General features: G+C 33.3%; 1 protein-coding gene across 16 annotated transcripts in view; it reads right to left on the minus strand.

Annotated features, from left to right (window-relative positions):
* LOC128994339 (dystonin) overlaps window positions 1-19,729 on the minus strand; it is a 127,680-nt gene that overhangs the window by 16,543 nt on the left and 91,408 nt on the right. For 13 of the 16 annotated variants that reach the window (XM_054418809.1, XM_054418822.1, XM_054418821.1 and 10 more), the window contains 16 exons: window positions 18,961-19,184; window positions 17,520-17,618; window positions 15,998-16,282; window positions 15,225-15,384; window positions 14,576-14,794; window positions 14,191-14,300; window positions 13,300-13,462; window positions 10,944-11,147; window positions 10,308-10,399; window positions 9,028-9,081; window positions 8,299-8,340; window positions 5,556-5,633; window positions 3,936-4,107; window positions 3,296-3,413; window positions 2,518-2,747; window positions 1,694-1,811 (listed from right to left, as the gene is read on the minus strand). In XM_054418809.1, coding sequence (XP_054274784.1) covers window positions 1,694-1,811; window positions 2,518-2,747; window positions 3,296-3,413; window positions 3,936-4,107; window positions 5,556-5,633; window positions 8,299-8,340; window positions 9,028-9,081; window positions 10,308-10,399; window positions 10,944-11,147; window positions 13,300-13,462; window positions 14,191-14,300; window positions 14,576-14,794; window positions 15,225-15,384; window positions 15,998-16,282; window positions 17,520-17,618; window positions 18,961-19,184 — 2,368 coding nt within the window. The remainder of the gene's footprint in view (window positions 1-1,693; window positions 1,812-2,517; window positions 2,748-3,295; window positions 3,414-3,935; window positions 4,108-5,555; window positions 5,634-8,298; window positions 8,341-9,027; window positions 9,082-10,307; window positions 10,400-10,943; window positions 11,148-13,299; window positions 13,463-14,190; window positions 14,301-14,575; window positions 14,795-15,224; window positions 15,385-15,997; window positions 16,283-17,519; window positions 17,619-18,960; window positions 19,185-19,729) is intronic. The other 3 variants (XM_054418811.1, XM_054418814.1, XM_054418817.1) reach the window with 3 other exon arrangements.

Genomic DNA, 19,729 nt, shown 5'->3' on the forward strand with positions numbered 1-19,729 from the left:
GATTCTCTCCGTTTCCATTTAAGCTTTATGACAACCGATGTCACTTGTCAAGAACCTAAAAAGTAACATAAAAAAATATTTTTTCTCTTTTGAATGTGTACAGTATGATTGTAGATGTATTGAAAAGTGTTAAAATACACATTTTTTATATCAGTATAACAGCATGTTACTCAAAATATTGCTCCGGAAGTTATTTAACACATTTTTACGATAGATGAAGAACTTGAACACTTTGAATACAACCGTTATCTTTTAAGAGCTGGCTCAACCTAGTACTTAGTGGTGCAAAGTTACTTACTAACAATAGTTGTGATTACCATAAGTTAATCAACTACGTGAAGGTAATAGTTAAATTAACAGTTTACTCTTATTCATTATTCTAGGGCCATGCACCCAACTGTAAGTAAGGGTGAGATTTTGCAAGTTGTTACTATCCCAGTTTTAAAAGCTTAATGAGAAGGGTAAAATAATATTAGTTTGTTAACATATAAAAAACAATATTTCTGCTGTTGTAACACATTAAGAATAAGAGTTTAGCTAAATATATGTAAAGTAAGGTTTTAACCAAGTAAAATTAATACTAAACTTTCTTTGCAGTACTTCTCAAATCATTTATAAAAAAACATGATTGTTAGACCAACATACTCTGAGGTATCAACAAAGAATCATTAGACTCAACCTTGGTTTAATCAATTTATTTAACTATGGTGAAATAAATTGAGTATACGTTTCTTTAGAGTACCCTTTTGCAGATTTCCCCAGACAATGTTTAATTGCATTGTCCGTAGTCATGCGTCATTTGAGTGATCTATTCGTGAGGTGTCGACTACATCGGCCCAGTTAAGCTTGCCCTGCTAAAGTGTCTGTGAATACCCCAACACTGGCTAGAGTCATATATTATGCTTCCTTTAATGACGAGTCAAAAAATACAATTGATTTCCATTACAGACAAATAAACAAACAATTTATGACGTTATAAAAGGAAGGGACGATTATCATATCAGCTGATTTATTGTTAATTAATGTGTGTTTTCATAAATTTTAGTTTTTTTATGTGTTCATTGTTATTTGTACAGTTGTGAGTTTTTAGAATAAATTAAATGCAAACATTTACAAATTGTATTTGCATCAACTATAACAAGAACAGGATTTTATCTCTTGAAAAAAAGGATTTTATGAAAGAGACAACAATTGTAGTTCTCAAGAGGAACGATACAGCGCAAGAAGCGTTGAAAGAATAATTTATTTTTTCTAATAAAAAACAACAACAAAACGGAATAAACAAATAGGAAATGTTAGTTACCTTGTATGAATTAAAAACAGGGGTTTAAAAAAATTGGGACCAAATCATAAAATATAACAGGTATAGTTTAAAAAATCGTAACAATTCTTAATGAGATTGTAAAGATATCCTTACATCAGCTAAAAAAATACTTTTTTGTTTTTCTATGTTTGAACTTTCTAGTTTTGTTTTGAAATTTATACTGATATAAAAACACAATACGAATGGAACTAAAAAAATTAATAAAATGAGCCTACATTGGACACTTTTTACACACATCGTTTCCTCTCTCCTTAATATATTCGAGCGCTGAATATACAACAGAAAATGAATGAAACGTAAAGTATGAATCCAGCCAGTTACATTCAGATACCACCGTCTGTAGAGTTCCCACAAAGTGCTGGAGCTTACCTCTGCACGGGTCGTTCTTGACGAGGAACTCATCGAGCGCAACCCAACCTCCGCCGACACGGACCATCACAGTCGAGCGCAGGATACGAACCAGACGCAGCTTTTGACTGTCACCGAACTGTCAAAGACACAAAATTGTGTGAAACCAAGGGAAAACTAATATGTTAATATTTTAGTATACAAATAAAATTATTTCTTTGCCATGTGGATTCTACAAATGTTGGATGTTAACAATAAATTTAACTAACGTTGATTTATTTTTATTTTTTAAATTATTAGTTAACTTTTACATGTGTATCTTGGATCACAAATTAAATATGCTGAGCAGATGAGCTTGTTATTCCAAGGTTCAATAGCAAACGTGTTGGTAAGTAAATAAGTATTAAGAAATTTAGTATTAACTGAAGTAATAGTCAATTTTTTACTGAATTTAATCCAGCCACATGATGTATATTTTCTACTTTGTAGCCTATATTATAAGTTAGATAAAAATCAACAATAACAACAACAATAGAAAATCATACAAATGCTTGTCTGTAAAATTGGCGATAAATAGTTCAATTAGGTTACAGAATATCTAATTTTATGATTTTTAAATTTATTGTTTAATTTTAGTTTTCAAATGATGTGGGAGTTTATAGTTTTTAATTTCAATGGTTTTGGCAGATCTATCTACATCAAAACCATTTTAGATTACACAAAACAATAGAAAACACAAATAATTTTTTGCATCGACGAATTATTTAGACCTGATTATTATTGTTAGCCTCAAAACAGGTTACAACCAAACTAATCCTACAGCATGAATTGAAGTATTGACTCACCCTGTACTTGCCCTCTCCTACTTGGAACACTCTGAACTTCTGTCTGCAAGTACACAGCATAACAAGCCTCTTCACTTCGTCGTGTATCTTCTCAGCTTCGGTGGTCGGGGGCTTCTCTTGCCAGTCGGGCCGTAACGCCGCAATGAACTCCTTCCAGTCGATGAAGCCTTCGTTGTTGTGGTCAAACATGTCGGCCACTGCGTTCATCTCCATTTTGCTTGTGTCGAATTCTGGAAATTACCAAAATTTAGATAAATAGATGTTGAAGGCTTTGCAATAGTGTTTTTTATGGAGATCTTTGAGTTTTTTCAACAATGGGAACTAATGGATCTGGGAAGTGAGTAAAGGTCGGCAAAATTTATTACGGTCAGGGAAAATGAGGGAAGTTTTTAGAAAAGGCCAAAAGATTTGTATATGATAAACAAAGCGGACTTAAGTCAATGAGAAACAGAGAAAACGCTAATGCGATTACAATTATTTTTCGCAGAACTATTCTGTGCTATTTTTTAAGTTGTAGTTATTTATTATCCTCTTCTTTTAAGTTGTTAGGGTTATCATTTGTCAATACTATAATTTGTTATGATTTTTAATGAAGAATTATTTTAAGAAAATTAAAAACGTGTTTTGTTTTAGTAAGGATGAACCACATCGGAATAGTTTTGACTGTTGTTTTTAATGTTCCGTTTATTCCAAAAAAGTTTCCAATTTAGAAATTGTTGCAGAATTACGTGGAATATAAATTTTTCAAAAACTTCAAATTAGATAATCAATAACTTACTGGTTTTGATGATTCCGTCGATGAAGTCGTCCCTCGGGATGAGTCCGTCGTTGTTCTTGTCCATCTTGCGGAACAGATCTGTCAGACGTGACTTCTTGTGGTTCATGAACTTGAGGAACTGTGGAGGAAAGAAATCCAGATATCAGAACATAAATATCGTAATCATAACACCAATGGATAATGAGGAGTTAAACTAAATTTGATATTTATATCAACACACAAAGAGACGAAACAAGCCAAGAACATTTCTTGTTTCTTAGTTTTTAGATCAAGAAGATTGATTACTGTGAAAATTTAAGCCTTCACTCAAGCTTCAACTATAATTTAAAGTCTGACTCCATCATACAGCAAAAATATTTACAAATATTATTATTAAGTCATCCATAGACAAAAATAATTAAATATAGACTGTCAGCCGTGCGCTGCGGTTGCCATGGTTACCAAAGGTTCTGGCGCACACCGCTGGGAGTGCCGTGTAGTTACGTAGCGCGTACATCATAACTACATGGCGCTCCCAGCGGTGTGCGCCAGAACCTATGGTAATTGCAGCACAGCTGGCAGTTTATATTTCATTCTTTTTGTCTATAGTCATACACTACACACAAGCTTTTCTCTAATTTCACACTCCAACACGACTCACCCTCTTGCGCCACTGATCCCATGAGAAGTTCTTGACCTTCTCCAGTTCCTCCAGGTAGGTGAGTCGCTCTTGCAGACGACGCTGACGTTCCCACGCCATCAGCCACACGTGACGCCACCTGTCCCATAGCAGACGACAGTGTGGGTTGCGGAACACTGGTTCGGCACCTTTGCTGTGTGACAAGTCGAGGAATATGTAAACAGCTGTTATGTACTGGTGTTGTATATTGTTGTTTATTATAGAGGTCTTGGAGTAGGAAGTAACTTGTTTATTAGAACATATCTGGGCAATATATGGACATGTAACTATTCTTATGCTATTAATTTGAAATACGAACTTCACCAATATTCCTGAATTTTTATTGGTGAAGTTGTTATTTCACCAGTTCTTCTTGAATATTCTTATGCTGTTCTTTACCTTATATTTTCAGCAAACCATTAGTTGTACAATGGCACAGTTAAGACATAAATCAAGGCTGAAAATTATTGTATTCAATTTAAAATCACTGTGTGAGTTAATTGACATAAAAATACTAACTGAAAAGAATTGCTGTTTCATTAAGTCTAATGACAATAGGATGTAAAATGTTGGCCTTAATTAAAAAAACATTAAGGAGACTTTAAAATAAAATTGGCATAAATTATATTTTTACTCATTTCTCAATAATGTTAACCAGAAATTAGTAAAATGATTGTTGTAACAAAAACAAATAGTTAAAAATACGGAAATTTCTTCATCTTTAACTAAAATTGTAGCTTCTAAATTCTATTAAAAACGTACAATAACAGTTTTAAGTTTTAAAACCAAATTTATGAAACAAACCGTACTCACTGGAAATACACAAATACAATGTCAGTACAAAAACATTAAAAAACATGGCATACATAAATGACCAAAACAAATTAAAAACACTAAAAACCAATAGAGATAAAGAAGACAACCTCAGTGCAATCACTATCTAAGTATTTTCTAAACTGAGAAAGTATAGAAATTATGGAGGGTGCACCATATTACCATCCCAAAAACATTTAAAACTAAAATAGGAAGCAAAGTAAAAACCAAGCAAATAAAAAACCGAATGCCTTGGTCAAACTTCAACTCTGACAAAGCTTAACAAAAAACGAAAATCATAAAATTTGAGCAATGATTTTATGAGTATTTTCTGTGATAAAAAACCTGTATCGTACATAAAAATAGATCGGTTTAAAATGAGCAATGGTTTCTTAAATTAATAACAGAGCAATCTTTACAATTTAACTTATGTTTTCATAAAAAATTATCTATTAAAATTGAACTGAATCTTCCAATGCAGAGATGTTCAATAGCAAAGATTTTGGAAATTTATATTCCTTGTGAGATTTGCATTAATCTAGCAACTTTTTGGAAGGGAACTAACAACAATATTGTGGGATCAAAAATTCACAAAATTGCCTTGATTGTGCGTAAATTCACTACAAACGCAAAAAGACAATAACAATTTTTCTGCGAACTTACGATACTCTGAAATTATGTCCAATATTACTATTTGAGAATCAAAATTAGCCCATTAAAAACAATATTAAAGAGTTGAAGCTTAACCGAGGCGTGACCTTAAGATGAGGTGAGGAAGTGTGTACCAACCTTCCCTTAGGTGGGAACCGAGGACCGTAATGAGGCAGATTGTCAGGCTGCTTATCACGGGTTGTCACGCTGGCTCGACTGAACAAACAAACACAAGCATGCCACTACGCTTACATTCACTGACCTCGACACACCCAGGGCTACCAACTGTGTAAAGCAATTCCTTCATAAGGTTTGGAATCCCAATTTAAAGACGATTTTACCCTTTTCCCAAGTTTTTTAAAAGAAAAGGCAAAACTTTTCAACATTATGATAGAAAATTGTTAAGTTGTAAAACAGATATACATCCAACCAAAGAAAAGAGTTCCAGGAAGTTTTGATAGCACTCAAAAAGTTAACAATACTATAAGATATTTGTAACTTTCGAGAAGGGAATTCTCCATAAGGAAGAGATAGGAGATGGGTTATTCTACTACTTCTCTCTGAAGAAGTCCCCTTGAAAGGACGAAATATCAAATTAGTTGTAATCCTTTTAGTCAAAGATTATTTGTCATGATCAGACAACAAGTTTCAACTCTCAATGGGAGTCTTTGTCTGTATATTTTATAAGAGACACACAAGAGAATGCATAACCCAATAGGGACGAAAACACGTAAACACAAACATTGGCTAAAGTATTTAAAAGTAATAGGTGTGAAGACATACAATGTGGCGGACTGGTCTACACTCATCATTATGTGTATATAATTATTTAATACCAGTGATTAAGAGGCTAACAATATAAAACTAATTGTGTTGTGGATCTTTAGTGTGCTGTAAACTGCCTAGAACTATTTTCTTGAGTAAGTTAGTTGAGTTTAGATTTATTCTCCAGTAAAGTATTCAGAAGCTAAGAGCTCTTTACTCAGAAACAAAATTTATAGTTTAAATCTGAATGCAGGACTTTAGAAAATTTGCTCCACCATTGGTTTTTCCTGGGTGTGTTGGGCTAGTTTTACTTCTATTCCACAGCATTTACTTGCAAAACAAAAACGCACAATTTTGATAAAAAAAGCTATATTTTATTTTTTATTTTGAACATTGAAATCAATTAAGTTTTTAGTGTTTAAGTTATGGTTTCTCAAGTAAGTAAATACTGCTTGCTAAAACTAATTTATGAATTATCTAAACTACAATATGAAAATCTAAAACTTTAAGCTCTATCAGCAACTAAATAGCTGGTTAATTCTTTTTCAAAATTTATTTTCAACAAGAATATTAGATTGAAAGTTTTGTATGGGGTGGACCAAAAAAGAAATTTAGTTTATAAGCGTGAATTTTTCACTAAATTTGAATTTGTATTTTGATCATAGTGAACTAGAGGTTTTATTACAATAAAATTGATGTTAAATGTCTAAAAAACAAAAATCACACACACACATTGTCTCCAATGTGTCAAAAGCTTCTTCATAAACAAATCGTTTTGTTCAAACAATACAAAACTATTACACAAAACAATTAAAAAATAATCAATTATGGCACCAGATTTGGTTAACAAAAGTTAATTTGTTTCATGGAAGCACTTTATTTTAAAACTTTTAGATTAGTTGTACAAATATGAGTTTGGCAAATTGAATTAGTAAGTTAGATTTTTTACTTTAATTGAGTAGTAATGATCAAAAAGCAGGGTAAGTTTCAAAATTATAATTTTTGAAATTAACAGGTGGTAAGTAGTTTTGAATACAACGTCGTAGTATTAAAACTGCTTGCTTCCAATTCCAAATTAAGTACCTCATTCCCAAACAATCGGTTAATACATTGTTACATGGGTTGAATTTTGATTGTATTATTTAACCTTCAGATGACTTGCTGCTTTGTTTATGGCTTTTTAAATACAAAAATGGTACTTTCCTGTTAAAGGGAACATTCATTATTATCGATGATTTTTACTCGATATATCGATGTTTTTGTTTTCCGATCCATAACAAATTGACAACAACTAACTGATCTTGTTTAGGCTAAAATAGTCTATGATGGATTAAGAAATGAAACTGTTCTAAGCTAACCTAACATAACCAACCAAACTTGCTGTACCATTAAAAAAATTCCATTTGGGTTTGAATATAAAAGGCAAGTTATAAACACGGAATTTTGTTAATGTTACAGCAAGTTTGGTTAGTTATGTTAGGTTATTTTTTTTACAGTTTCATTTCTATGTCTGTTGATACTGAACAATATTTTTCGTAGTTGTCAGCTGATATGTTTCAATTTGTTAATATCGATATATCGAGAAAAAAATCATCGATAATAATGAATGTTCCCTTTAACAGGAAAGTACCACAAAAATTTGCAAGTTATCTAATTAGTACTTTATTTAAATAACAAAACCAAACAGTTATAGAAAAAGGTGTAAGGATAAGCAAAACTTTACGTAGACAACGTTTTGGCTGTTTTTAGAGACATTACTTGTAAAACAAATTCATGATGTTTAAATTTTAAAATGCAAAATTAGGTAAAGTAACAGAAACATAAAATTTAGCTTAATTTGACAGTTAATTTAATACTGCTGCAGGGTTTTTAATGGTAAAGAAAAATGGGCACAGAAATACGCTTACAGACCAAAAGTTGTACAAAAGACCAAATCAGTTTAAACACAATGAACCCAATAGTTATTGCAATGAGGAAATGTTTGGTTAAATTTTGAGCAAAAAGTTGTATTAGTAATTAAAATAGTTTAGTAAAATGACAAGTTAACGGCACAAACAGCCAATGTTAGACAATCTACAATACCACCCAAGCAAACATGAGTAGTACGAAAATGTACCTTCCGCGACGATCCGCCAAGTTATCCCTTGATGCCTTCAAACTGGTAACAAAACACACACAAGTCAAGACAAACACACACAACAAACACATAAAAAGCATGCTAACAAACACGAGAACAATCATGTTTATAAAATTGAGAGGTGATTAAAATAATTGTAGCAATAAAATAAATGTTTGTAGAATAGAATATAACCTAATTGTTTATTGAAGCAGTTAACAAAAATTTTTTTTTTAATTTTATGTAGTTATTAATTGTATTATGTAAAGTAGACAACCTTTGATTTGATATAGTTTACTCAAACTCTGGATAAACTTTGAAAAATTTGTCACACATTTCAATTTGGACATCTTTAGTTTGGATCCAAGGTTTGTGAACGAGAGGGAGTCTACTTGTGACTAAAATAATATAATATTTCTAAATTTGTAAAAACGTCATTACGTCAATACTATTATTTCATTCAGGCCTAAAATACAAAAGAAATCAATAATTAAAAAAACAAATTTTGATGAAGTATACGGAAAGGTAAAACACTTAACTATTTTTATGTACCGGTACTAGAAAACATAAGAAATATTAATAAAAAATAATACAAAAACAATTCTACCAACATTTTTGAAGATAAAAGAATAAAAAACAATGCAATGCCAAACCCTAATTGTTACATCCAGACAACAACAACCGCAATAGTAAGTTAACAAGATGCATGCGTGTAGTGCGACAACACACCTTGCTTTGCGTGTCACGTCGTGCAGATCTTGTGAGCTGCCGCGCACGTCTTCCCTGCAAGGACAAACACAGTGCTAGGAATAGTAGCGGTCAAGCGTGCAAACATACAACAGTGGTGAGGTTAGGTTAGGTGAGTCGGGGACAGGAGTCAGGGAAAATGTCTGTTTTGGAAAAACATAGATAAATGTTAAAAATTTAAAATTGTACTACGAATAAATAAAAAAATCAGTACACAGACTTTAGCTGGAAGATTTAGCTGGAAAAAGATACACGTGAGTTAATTGAAATTGAGATTGACGCGAGTTGATTGTATTGAAATGAATTCCCTATGGTGCTTGGTTCAACAATCCTTATAATTCCCCATGATAGTCTTGTTTTATCAACTAAAAATCATTTGAACAGTAGTTTAAATGTGGAACATCAAAAATATTTGATTAAATTAATACATTCATTGTAAAAAAAATTATGTGGCACAAATAGATCAATAATTTTTGTTGAGTACAAAAAAACACATTTAAGTGATTTTATTTTGAATGATCGGGTAAGTTCTGGTGTTCATTTATTCGCAGTACGTTTTTACCCCCCCCTAAAATTTGGTACCTCACAATCTTTAAAATATTTTTGGGTAGGCCAATGGTGTTTTTTGACAGGGATGAATGTGTTATAAATGGAAGTGATAAAATGAGAGGTGCAAAATAAGTGATCGGATTTTAAAAGTTAAGTGAATTAAAAGTGAAATTAGTTACTTATCTAACAGAATATGAAGAGAGTAAACCTAACTTGATCAAAGAGTCAAAATTTAATTTTAAGAATCAGTTAAAAAAACAACCTGGTAAGTCAAAATAGCTCAAAGAGTACCGCACTAAAACGGATAAAACATACAAAAGTACAAAAAAAGTGTATGTTTTGGTATTCAAACCACCTCTTAAAGGTTGTAAAAGCTGTTGAATAATCTACTCAACACCAAAATTAATTTAAACAACATTATACAATTTAAATCCCTTACTTACACACTGTTTGTCTGATATAAAGGATTAACTAAGAATTATACGTGAATAAAAATATTAATTGGTAAAAGTTCAAAATTTAACTAAATGTACTAAGATAATATTTAACGTCTCATATCTCAAAATTGTAAATCCCAAACTTAATATTTTGACACAAAACAAACCAAATTAACTGTGCAAAAAGCGCTGTGACTCAGTGATTATGACACAAAGCTCACATTGAACTTAAGTGTAATGCCACCACCGTAAACCCGTTATTTCAAATTGACTTACGAAGTTGTGCTCATCTTCTTGCCGGACATCTTACGAGCGCTCTCTTGCTTGGTGAGTGCAGGCGGCTGACGGCTCTTGCATACCATGTCCACCTGGTGGAAGAATGCACAGTTATATCGTATCCATCGCATAAAAATTTAGACGACATTTGGAAAAACCATAATGAAATTTTAAATCTTGTTGGAATTTGTGTTGAAAAAGGTTGAACAATTGCTGTATTTACAAGATTAAAGAAAGTTTATTGTAGAAGCCTGTAAAAACAATTTGTGCCCTTTTAGATTTTTTTCAAAAAGGTTAAATAGGTTTTTTATTGACTTTTGGGAACAAACATTAACACTACATCTATAGTCCTAATTTTTGTCACATCGGCAATAATCTACTGCCACCGCCAAAACCATTTGGTAAGATGGCGTTATCTTTGTTCATGTTTCGTTGTGTGTTATATGTAATTATTTATTTTGATGTAATCAAAGCTTGCTGATACCCGGACGTTTAAGGCTTTAATATTATGTTAGCAACAAAACAGTCCCCTACGAAGGAATCCTATTTGTAAATATCCAATTTTATTAAGTCAAACTTGATACCTATTTGCTTTGGTTAAATTAATGAACTACATCTACAAGTTTCGTATCTTACCTCAGAGGTGCGCGTGGCGGTGTTCTCCATAAACTCGTTATGGTCGACAATCAGCTGTTGAATGGTGGGAATGTCCTCTGGCAGCGGCTCAGCCTCCAGCGTGATCAGCGTAGACTCCAGTCCTGCCAACCACGCGAGCAACTCCTCCAGTAGTGTGTCCAAGTCTTGCAGCGACTGCAGATGTTGCTGCAGCTTTTGTTCCCTCTGCAGATATGCAAAAGATGTATCACTTCTCTTACTCAGTAAAGAAACTCGTCAAACTCGCTTAATTGGAATATTCTTTGAGAAGGGACAGGTTAGCTAGCTTACATGAGATAACTACAATCCAAGAGATGATAAGACATAAAAAAGCCACAAAAATATTACATGAGGCAGATAGAATGGATAAGTGCAAAATATCAGAGGTATTTAATATTTGGAGGAATGAGTACTTGGCCTACATTACAATAAGAAGAAGGAATGGAAGGTCACCAAAAATTACAATAATTTTGATCTAATATCAAACTTTATCAAAGAATAAATTTTTGAAAATTTCAATATTTTTCAGGTAAGCTAGCAGAACCCTATCCCTTTACCAAAAAAATCTAACTTTGGTTTTCTTCCGAATTTGGCCTTTTTTATCTACATTTGTAAAGCAGATGAGTTTGAATAAATTAAAATACAACATTAACAGTAAATGGTGTGCTTAAACACCTACTGCATTCTTAAATTCGAAATTCAAGATCTAGGGAGAAGACTTTCAAGAACAAAATTTACACATCAATACACTTTATACATTCGTTTACACATATCTAAACTCTAATTTTATTTGGTCAATATTTGTATATTGATAAGCCAATTTTTATGAAAAAAACCTTATAACATTACCAACATACATACCCTAATTTTACCAAAGGACCTAAACATAAAATTTATAAAAATTGTATTTAGAACAACAAAAAATCCATGTATAGTGCTGACCGAATAGTAACACCATCACCATTGACAATTTCAAATTTCATCATTAGTTAAAAGTATCCGTAACCTCTAGTAAAAAGCTCAGCTGAAGCAAGCCATTCGTCACTTGATTACTTAAACAGCTGATTAAACTCAGTAACGGCAGAAGCTTTATAACCAACGTACAAACCTTGCAGACCGCCTTCTGTAGCATGTTGAACCTATAACACTATTTTACAACCAAGTAAGGCACCCACTGCAACCCCATTATAAACAATCATTTTTGTCTAGTTGGACATCACCTTGATATCAAAATATGTACAATGAATATTACTGTTTAGGTTACAAAATGTTTAAAATAGAAGATAGACCAACAAATCTTAAAGTTCAAAAGATGATTGGGGTGTTGAACAGGCGAAAATACTGGTCAACGTTTCAGATACTACGTGCGTTAGTCCTATCTAACACATCTAAAACATTAACCAATATTTTTGCTGGTTCAATAACGAAGTCATCTTTCAGAACTTAGGACTCAACAGATAATTATCCTACTGTCATCAACAATAGACACTACTTTTTAATATTACCTTATTAAACTCAAAACCAATCGGTAATTCATTGTCATTCCCAATATAAATTACATGTAAAATGTTAAAATATTAAACAATAGTTTATGAAATCTTGATTATGCAGCTCTATAACCTCAAAACCCCATATAGTTCTTTTATGCCAAGTTTTCCAAAAACATGCATTGACAAGACACAAAAACGCTATTTCCCAAATTATTCAACATTACACAAAGAATTGCACAGCACAAATAATGGACACTGGACAGTAAAATAATTTAATTTTACATTTAATCTAAAAAAGTAAGCTGGCTCATACTTGTAAGCTAATAAGTTGGAAATTAGTAAACAGGGATAATGACAAAGGCAGAAGGTAAACACACAAAAAATCATAACAAAGTACATTGAAACGAAAAAAAAGCTTGGGGTCATTGTGTACAAGTGTTAACAAACAGTAAGGTTTTCTATCAAAGAGATAAAATATGGGTGTCATTTCATCAAACTGTATGTATTGTATAAACAATGTACCAATAAAACCTTTAATCTTACTTTTCAATAAAACCACTTCAAATGTTGCCTTTGTCTTTGTAGTTTTGGTAAATGTAGTTTATGTTCATTTTTGAACTCATGATCCGTAGTGATTGTGTGTTTTGCTAATGTACTTGTTCTGAAGTTATTGAAATTATTTTGGCTGAGTTCCTTGTATCTGTCACCAAAATGTATCTTATGCACAAACGATGAAGGTTTCAACCCAAATTTCAGGTGAAGATAAGAAATCTCCCGAGCCAGCTTACTTTCAGCTATGCGAGCACAAACATCACCGAGTACACAGGTGTACAGAGCAGAGGAGGTACCTGTTTAGCCCAAGTGGACACCTCGTCCCAGCGTGCCTGTATGATGGTGATCCAGTGTTTGATGATAGGCACTGCGTCTGGATGCGCCTTGGCCAGTATCTGGTGAGCAAGGGCGATCGTAGCGTCCTTCTCCCTCTCTTTCTCATTCATCTCCCTCATAAACCTGTGCAAAAAATTATAATTCAATCTTCCAAACAGGACGTGTTTGTTGCGTACAATGCAAGTTTATGGGTCTTACTTAACCCTTTGCGGTCGAATGGCTAGTATAGGTAGCCGCCCGCCATTTTCCCAAATGCTCAAAAATGGCGACCTACATAAAAAAAATCAAAAATAAAAAAGTTTGGCTTTGCAGTTGAATGACAAGCATAGGTCACCGAGTGCCAGTTTCCTTACTACTCAAATGGCAACCTATACTTGTCGAAAGATAAAATAAAATTGACCTTAAAGTTAATTAATGTTATTAATGTTGACAGGTTCCAAAAACCACAGGGAAATTGTAGATTAAATATTAACATTTCCTTATTGGCTCGTAATATCATTGAGTGTGTCGTTTAAGAAAATAAATCATGAAATTAAATGGTAAATGGATGATGGATGTGGCAAGTTTAATCTTTCTTTGATGAATGGAAAGATGAAATTGGTTAGAAAATCTTAGAATTTATGACAGTTACTTTTATGTACTTGCTTTAAGATTAAATCAAAAAATATAAAAAATACTTGAGTCATTAAAAAAAACTAACCACGTAATGCACCATTGTTGCTAAAATTTTTTCTAGGCCAAGAATAAAAAAAAACCTGCTTTGATAACTTAAGATCATCAGAAGAATTATGTACTTATTACTTGAGAGTCTTAACATTAGATAGTTTATTTTCAACCAGTGATGTACTCACTTGGCATGTTCCGCAAGGTAGTTCCGAGTCTCTTGGTCGTCTTCAGGTAGAGAGTTGACGAACCTCAGCTTCATCTCGGCATCAGAGAGCCACTCTAGCAGCATGTTCACCTGTAGGTCAAATAATGATGGATAAAATGTTTATCAGAGAAATTTGGGTCCTATAGACAACCCTGTCAATCACCTTTCTAAATTATCACCTAATCTACTCTGGAAGTAATAAATTATTATTCATTTCAGACTCGTCTTTTAACCATCCTTCACCTTTTAAAACATACCCTAGTGTGGCTGTAAAAATATAAATCTAATCGACAAAAATAAAACTTCTAAAAAGAACTTTTAAAACTCCAAATACATTTTCTGTTAATCAAGTTTAAAGTTCTGACCTGCTTGTGTAGTTTCTCCGCTGCCTTGAGTGCCTCTTGCAGTCGAGTGCTCTTGCGCTCGGCCAGCTTGTTGGTGCGAGACCACAGCGAGTTGAGTTCGCTCAGTTGACTACGGATGGTGGCTGCGTCAGCTGAGCTGGCCTTCTCCATTAGTTCCTGGCCAGTTCTGCGCACAGACTCCATCTGAGCTGCTCTGCTTGCTAGGTCCTCCTCCAGAGCCTGCAAAACAGTGAAGTATTCTGGTTAAAATGATAGCTGTGCTGCTGTGATGACTAGGCTTTTCTGTACAAATAGCATATAGCAACCTAGATTGATGATTTTAATCTCAGCTCAGTTCAACTGGATAAGGACTTCCCTGTCTATGGCAGAGCTTAAGGTAAAAGACCCACGTAAAATTAACAGTAGACAGCCTAGGTAGAAATAGAATGGGTGGATTTTTCATTAGTTGCACCTCATATCGAGCATTTTGTTACTTACTATGTATGTGTCCACCAAAAACTTCAAAATAATTTGTATTTTTATAATCATAAGATGAGGGAAAGCAGCGCAAATCTGCATTAATCACAATATAATTCACGGAGTTGAAAGAAAATCGTTGGTACTAATTTAGCCAGTGTAGTGAAACGATGATGTGAAAGGTCGTCCATACCTTGTGTTGGTCAACCAGGGCCACGACAGTGTCCAAGTCTCCATGGACTGGCGAGTCGTCTCCGAGCTCCTTCTCCTTCTTCTGCAGCCAATCCAACAAGGCTTCCAAAGCGTCCTTGAACTGTCCACAGAATAGAAGAGCTTCTTCTAACTTGCGTTGTCTGGAAATACAAAGAAGTGTTTATAGGAGTGTTCAGTTGATGGTACAAGCAATGTTATAGAGTTGGGTGGATTTGGAGAGAGTTTAACTTTAATATAAGAGGTATTTCATGGACTCAAGGATTTATAAAAAAATTCTGCTTTTAGGGATGTAAGGGTAATGGTTATGAGTAAAATTGGGGTCACAAGTAAACATACTACATCAGTCAACATCATATTTAAGGTAGGCCTAAAACAAATGTAAATGTTGTATCACAAAATGTTTTAAACAACAGTATGTTTTGGGAGGAAAGGAAACTCCCCCTGTTATCCTTTATCCTTTAACCCTTAGAAGTGATCCTTTATCTTCATTTACCTCCGGGTTGGATTACGTTATCTATGTTGTATATGTATAGGAAAAAACAGGGATATACAACAGTTTGGTAGGCTAAATAGACTAATCAGGTAAAGGGTCACTTGAAACAGGAGGGTGAATTCCTTACCGCCGGAAACATAGTGCAGTTTTAATTGTAATGTACATGCATTTCAAACACAGTAAATTCTATTTATTTTTATTTTCAAATGTACTTTTTTACTATTACACCCAGAAAAAACCTATACAAGACAAACACTCACCTATCCACAGACTTGGCGCACACTGTGTTCCACTTGTCCTTCAGATCGTTCATCATCTGGCGCAGCGCCGGCTCGTCAGTCTTGGGCGCTCGTTCCTTGAGCGTCTTGCCGGCACGCATGGTGGAATCGTAAGTAGCCTGTTTGCCACTCAGCGCTCGCTGGAACTCTCGGTGCTTGGCCAGTCGTTGTTTGATGCGCTCAGGGTCGTTTCCAATGCTAGATGCCTCAACTTCCAACTCGTCCAGGGATTTCTCCGTGTCGTTCAGCCAGCCCATCAGGTTTGACCTGAAAATATTTGTCTTTGGAATTAAGACATCTGACAAATTGAGACATTTATACTTATTTTCATGCTATTCTACACACAAAATAATTTCAGTAGGCTACTTTTTGGGTTTCAGAATCTTCTCAGAATGCACAATGGGTATTGGGCTCTTCAATTTACACTCTAAAGAAGTCATACATTAGGTCAAAATATCAATGTTATTTTGGATCAGTAGATGAGTCTCTCAAATTTGCTAAGGTAAGCTATCTGACTTCAACTTCTTCATAAAAAATCCCTATAAAAACACTTGGCTTATCCTTAAAATAAAACTCACTTTTGGACATAAAATACAGGGTGATTGATATAAGTGTGCCAGCCGTTTTATTCGAAAACTATAAGAGATATAAAAAAAAGTTAAATAGTAAGTACCTTGGATTTTTTATTTAAAAAATTGTAGTCAAGTCAAAAAAAATTATTTTAGCCGCCATTTTTCCAATATGGCCGCCAACTTTGGTTTTTCTTATGGAACATCCTGTATTTTATGATGTATTCTGGTAGAAAATGTGATTTTAAGACGATTTTATTCTTGTGATTTTTTTCATAAACCTAACCGTTTCAAAGATAATAATGGTTAAAGTTTTGAAATTTTTGCATGAGAAAGAGTTTCGATACAGGCCTAAGCAAGCATGCCAGCTTTTTTATTCGAAAACCATTCAAAATTTCACAACTTAAACCATTTTTAGGTTTATGAAAAAAAATCACAGGTATAAAATCGTCTTAAAATTACATTTTCTACCAGAATACATCATAAAATACAGGGTGTTCCATAAGAAAAATCAAAGTTGGCGGCCATATTGGAAAAATGGCGGCTAAAATAATTTTTTCGACTTTACTACAATTTTTTAAATAAAAAGTCCAAGGCACTTACCATTTAACTTTTTTTGATATCTCTTATGGTTTTCGAATAAAACGGCTGGCACACTTATATCAATCACCCTGTATATGTTTAGTAATATTTCAGATGAAATTAACTACATAATGACAAAAGACATTTGTTTTAGCTTCTAGAGATAACAACTAGGTCATCACAGTAAATAATGCATCAAAACGTCAATGTTAGATGGTAACATTACATATATTAGATCCTTAAATGACTTTTAATGATACAAAAGGCATGTAGTCTATATTACACCTATTTGAAAGCCTATTAACTCTCAATAACAAAACCACAAAATTATGAAACTGTAGTCTCGTACTCACCAGGAATCGTGGAACTCTCTAGCCTCTTTGTATCCATGGTCGAGTGCTCGAGTTCTCTCCGCACTCTTAGACACAACTCTCTCCCATCGATGTTGGACACTGTAAGCAGCGTAAACGACGGCCAGGTAGAGTAAGACAATTAACAAGAGAAGAAGCATATTTTACTAACGATAGGCCTACACTGTTCGTTTATGGAAATAATATACAAAACATACATCCACAGAACCTATGTTTTCAAGGATCAACTCTTGAATCTTCAAAAATTGGAGATTAAATAAACTATTGTTTAAATTAAAAAAAACTTTACTCGGGTCACACTAAAAAATAGTTCAGACTGTATAATCCATATAAACTGATTCTAGTAACCTCTACAGTACCACTAAAATCTAAAAATTTACAGAAATCATAGATAAAATCTCTTAGTCACATTTGCACAGTTTGTATTCAATGGGAAATATCATTGTTCAAAAATATACTGAGATAATCATTAAAATTTATCAAATGTACTTCAGCAGATAAAAGATAATTCAAAATACAATGAATCACGGAAACACGAAAATAAATTCATCAACACCAATTCAATCGCACAAGACAATAGAAGTACGCGTGTTGATATGTTCACCACGTCAAGACTTCACTTCCTTTGTATTGATTAGATAAGAACAATAAAAATTTCAATTGATATCAGTGGTATACTACGACAGAAGATAGAAAACGAAGTTTTTGATGGTTACCATCAAAACATATTTCAAGGTAGCCCTAAAATTGTTTTTTGTGAAGTATATACTATTTATTTTTACTGAATGTGTTAAAAAAATATTCAACCCAATCTAAAAATTTTGCAGTTTTGCCATATAAAAAAAAAAAATTAAATAGACTGTTAACCACTTGAAGAATCATACAAATTAGTATCTTTTAAACAATTTTAAGATACATCACTCAGTGTGCCTATGGAATAAAAAACATATGTAATTTATGTATATTAATTTCAACAGTAACATAAAAAATATGACATTCCCAAAAAGTACAAAATTGTTGTAAAACTACAGTAAAGGCTTTAAACGCACTAAGGAGGAAGGAATCAATGTACCACTAACTTACTCAAGAAGAGAGATCTATACAGTTGAAAGCACACAAAAGGTTAAAAACACAAGTTTTTTTAAGTTATTTTCGTTTTTTTTGTGTGTGCCTTTGGTGTACTTTTAACTACTTGGAACTATTACTTTGGTCAAGGGAATTCCATACTGAAAATGCTAAATATGTTAATAGGTATTCTTCTTTTTTGTTTTTATTAAGGTTTTTCTAGTTTGAACACATTCTATTCCTTCTTCCCTTATGCATTGCTGTTTCTATAAAAAACTGAATTGGCTTCACCCATTCAAAAAGCCACCCAATCAGTATTAAAATGAAATAATTTAAACAATGAGAACATTTAGCACACCTGATGAGCAAGTTCTTTATCAGAATGACGTCTTGCTTCTGACTAAAGTACTTGAGGTGCGTTCCCTTCTTGTCGAGATGTAGCATGGTCTCACGGTGAACACCCACGTCTTTCTGGAACGCCTTGTGTTCCTCGATCTGTTGCAGTATTGTCTCCAGAACACGCGACACAGGCTTCAAGCCGGACAGTGTCTTCTCAGCGTTGGTCAGCCAGTCCACGAACGACTGTGGAAGTGAGTTAACAGTAAGATGTGTACCCGATAGTTAACATCTACAATGTCTAAAGTGCTTAATTTTGAGTTAGGTATAGAAAGATTGGAACTTGTAATGCATTGATTGTTACTGTAGTTGTAGGTTCAGCATTAGTTAATCTCGGTATGTTGGAAACAAGATTTGCCCAATGTATGAACCGTTAGAGATAGCCTGATTCAAATAAAACCCACTGATTAATTGAGCGATTTATCTCTCCAACCCAATACTGTGTAAAATTACAGTAACAAATACATTACAGAGTTGTAGGCTTTCTTCAATAACTGAAACCTTCCTCAGAAATAAATAACAGTGAAATATTCAAATAATTGTGAACAGTGTAAACATTCTGTGCTCCTTTTTCTCAATAGACACAAACGTTCAGGTAATTTTGCTTTAAGATCCAATTATAAAAATTCAACGAGAAATAATATTCTTGATGTCTCTTGGTATAAGCTATAGAATCTATGAAACTTAAGTTGTTTATTTAAATACTCAAAACTCAAAAACCTCCGAAAAGG

This window comes from Macrosteles quadrilineatus, unplaced genomic scaffold, assembly GCF_028750875.1.
Source record: "Macrosteles quadrilineatus isolate MER2022 unplaced genomic scaffold, UCM_ALF_1.0 Scaffold_5__1_contigs__length_97177068, whole genome shotgun sequence".
NCBI classification, from domain to species: domain Eukaryota; kingdom Metazoa; phylum Arthropoda; class Insecta; order Hemiptera; family Cicadellidae; genus Macrosteles; species Macrosteles quadrilineatus.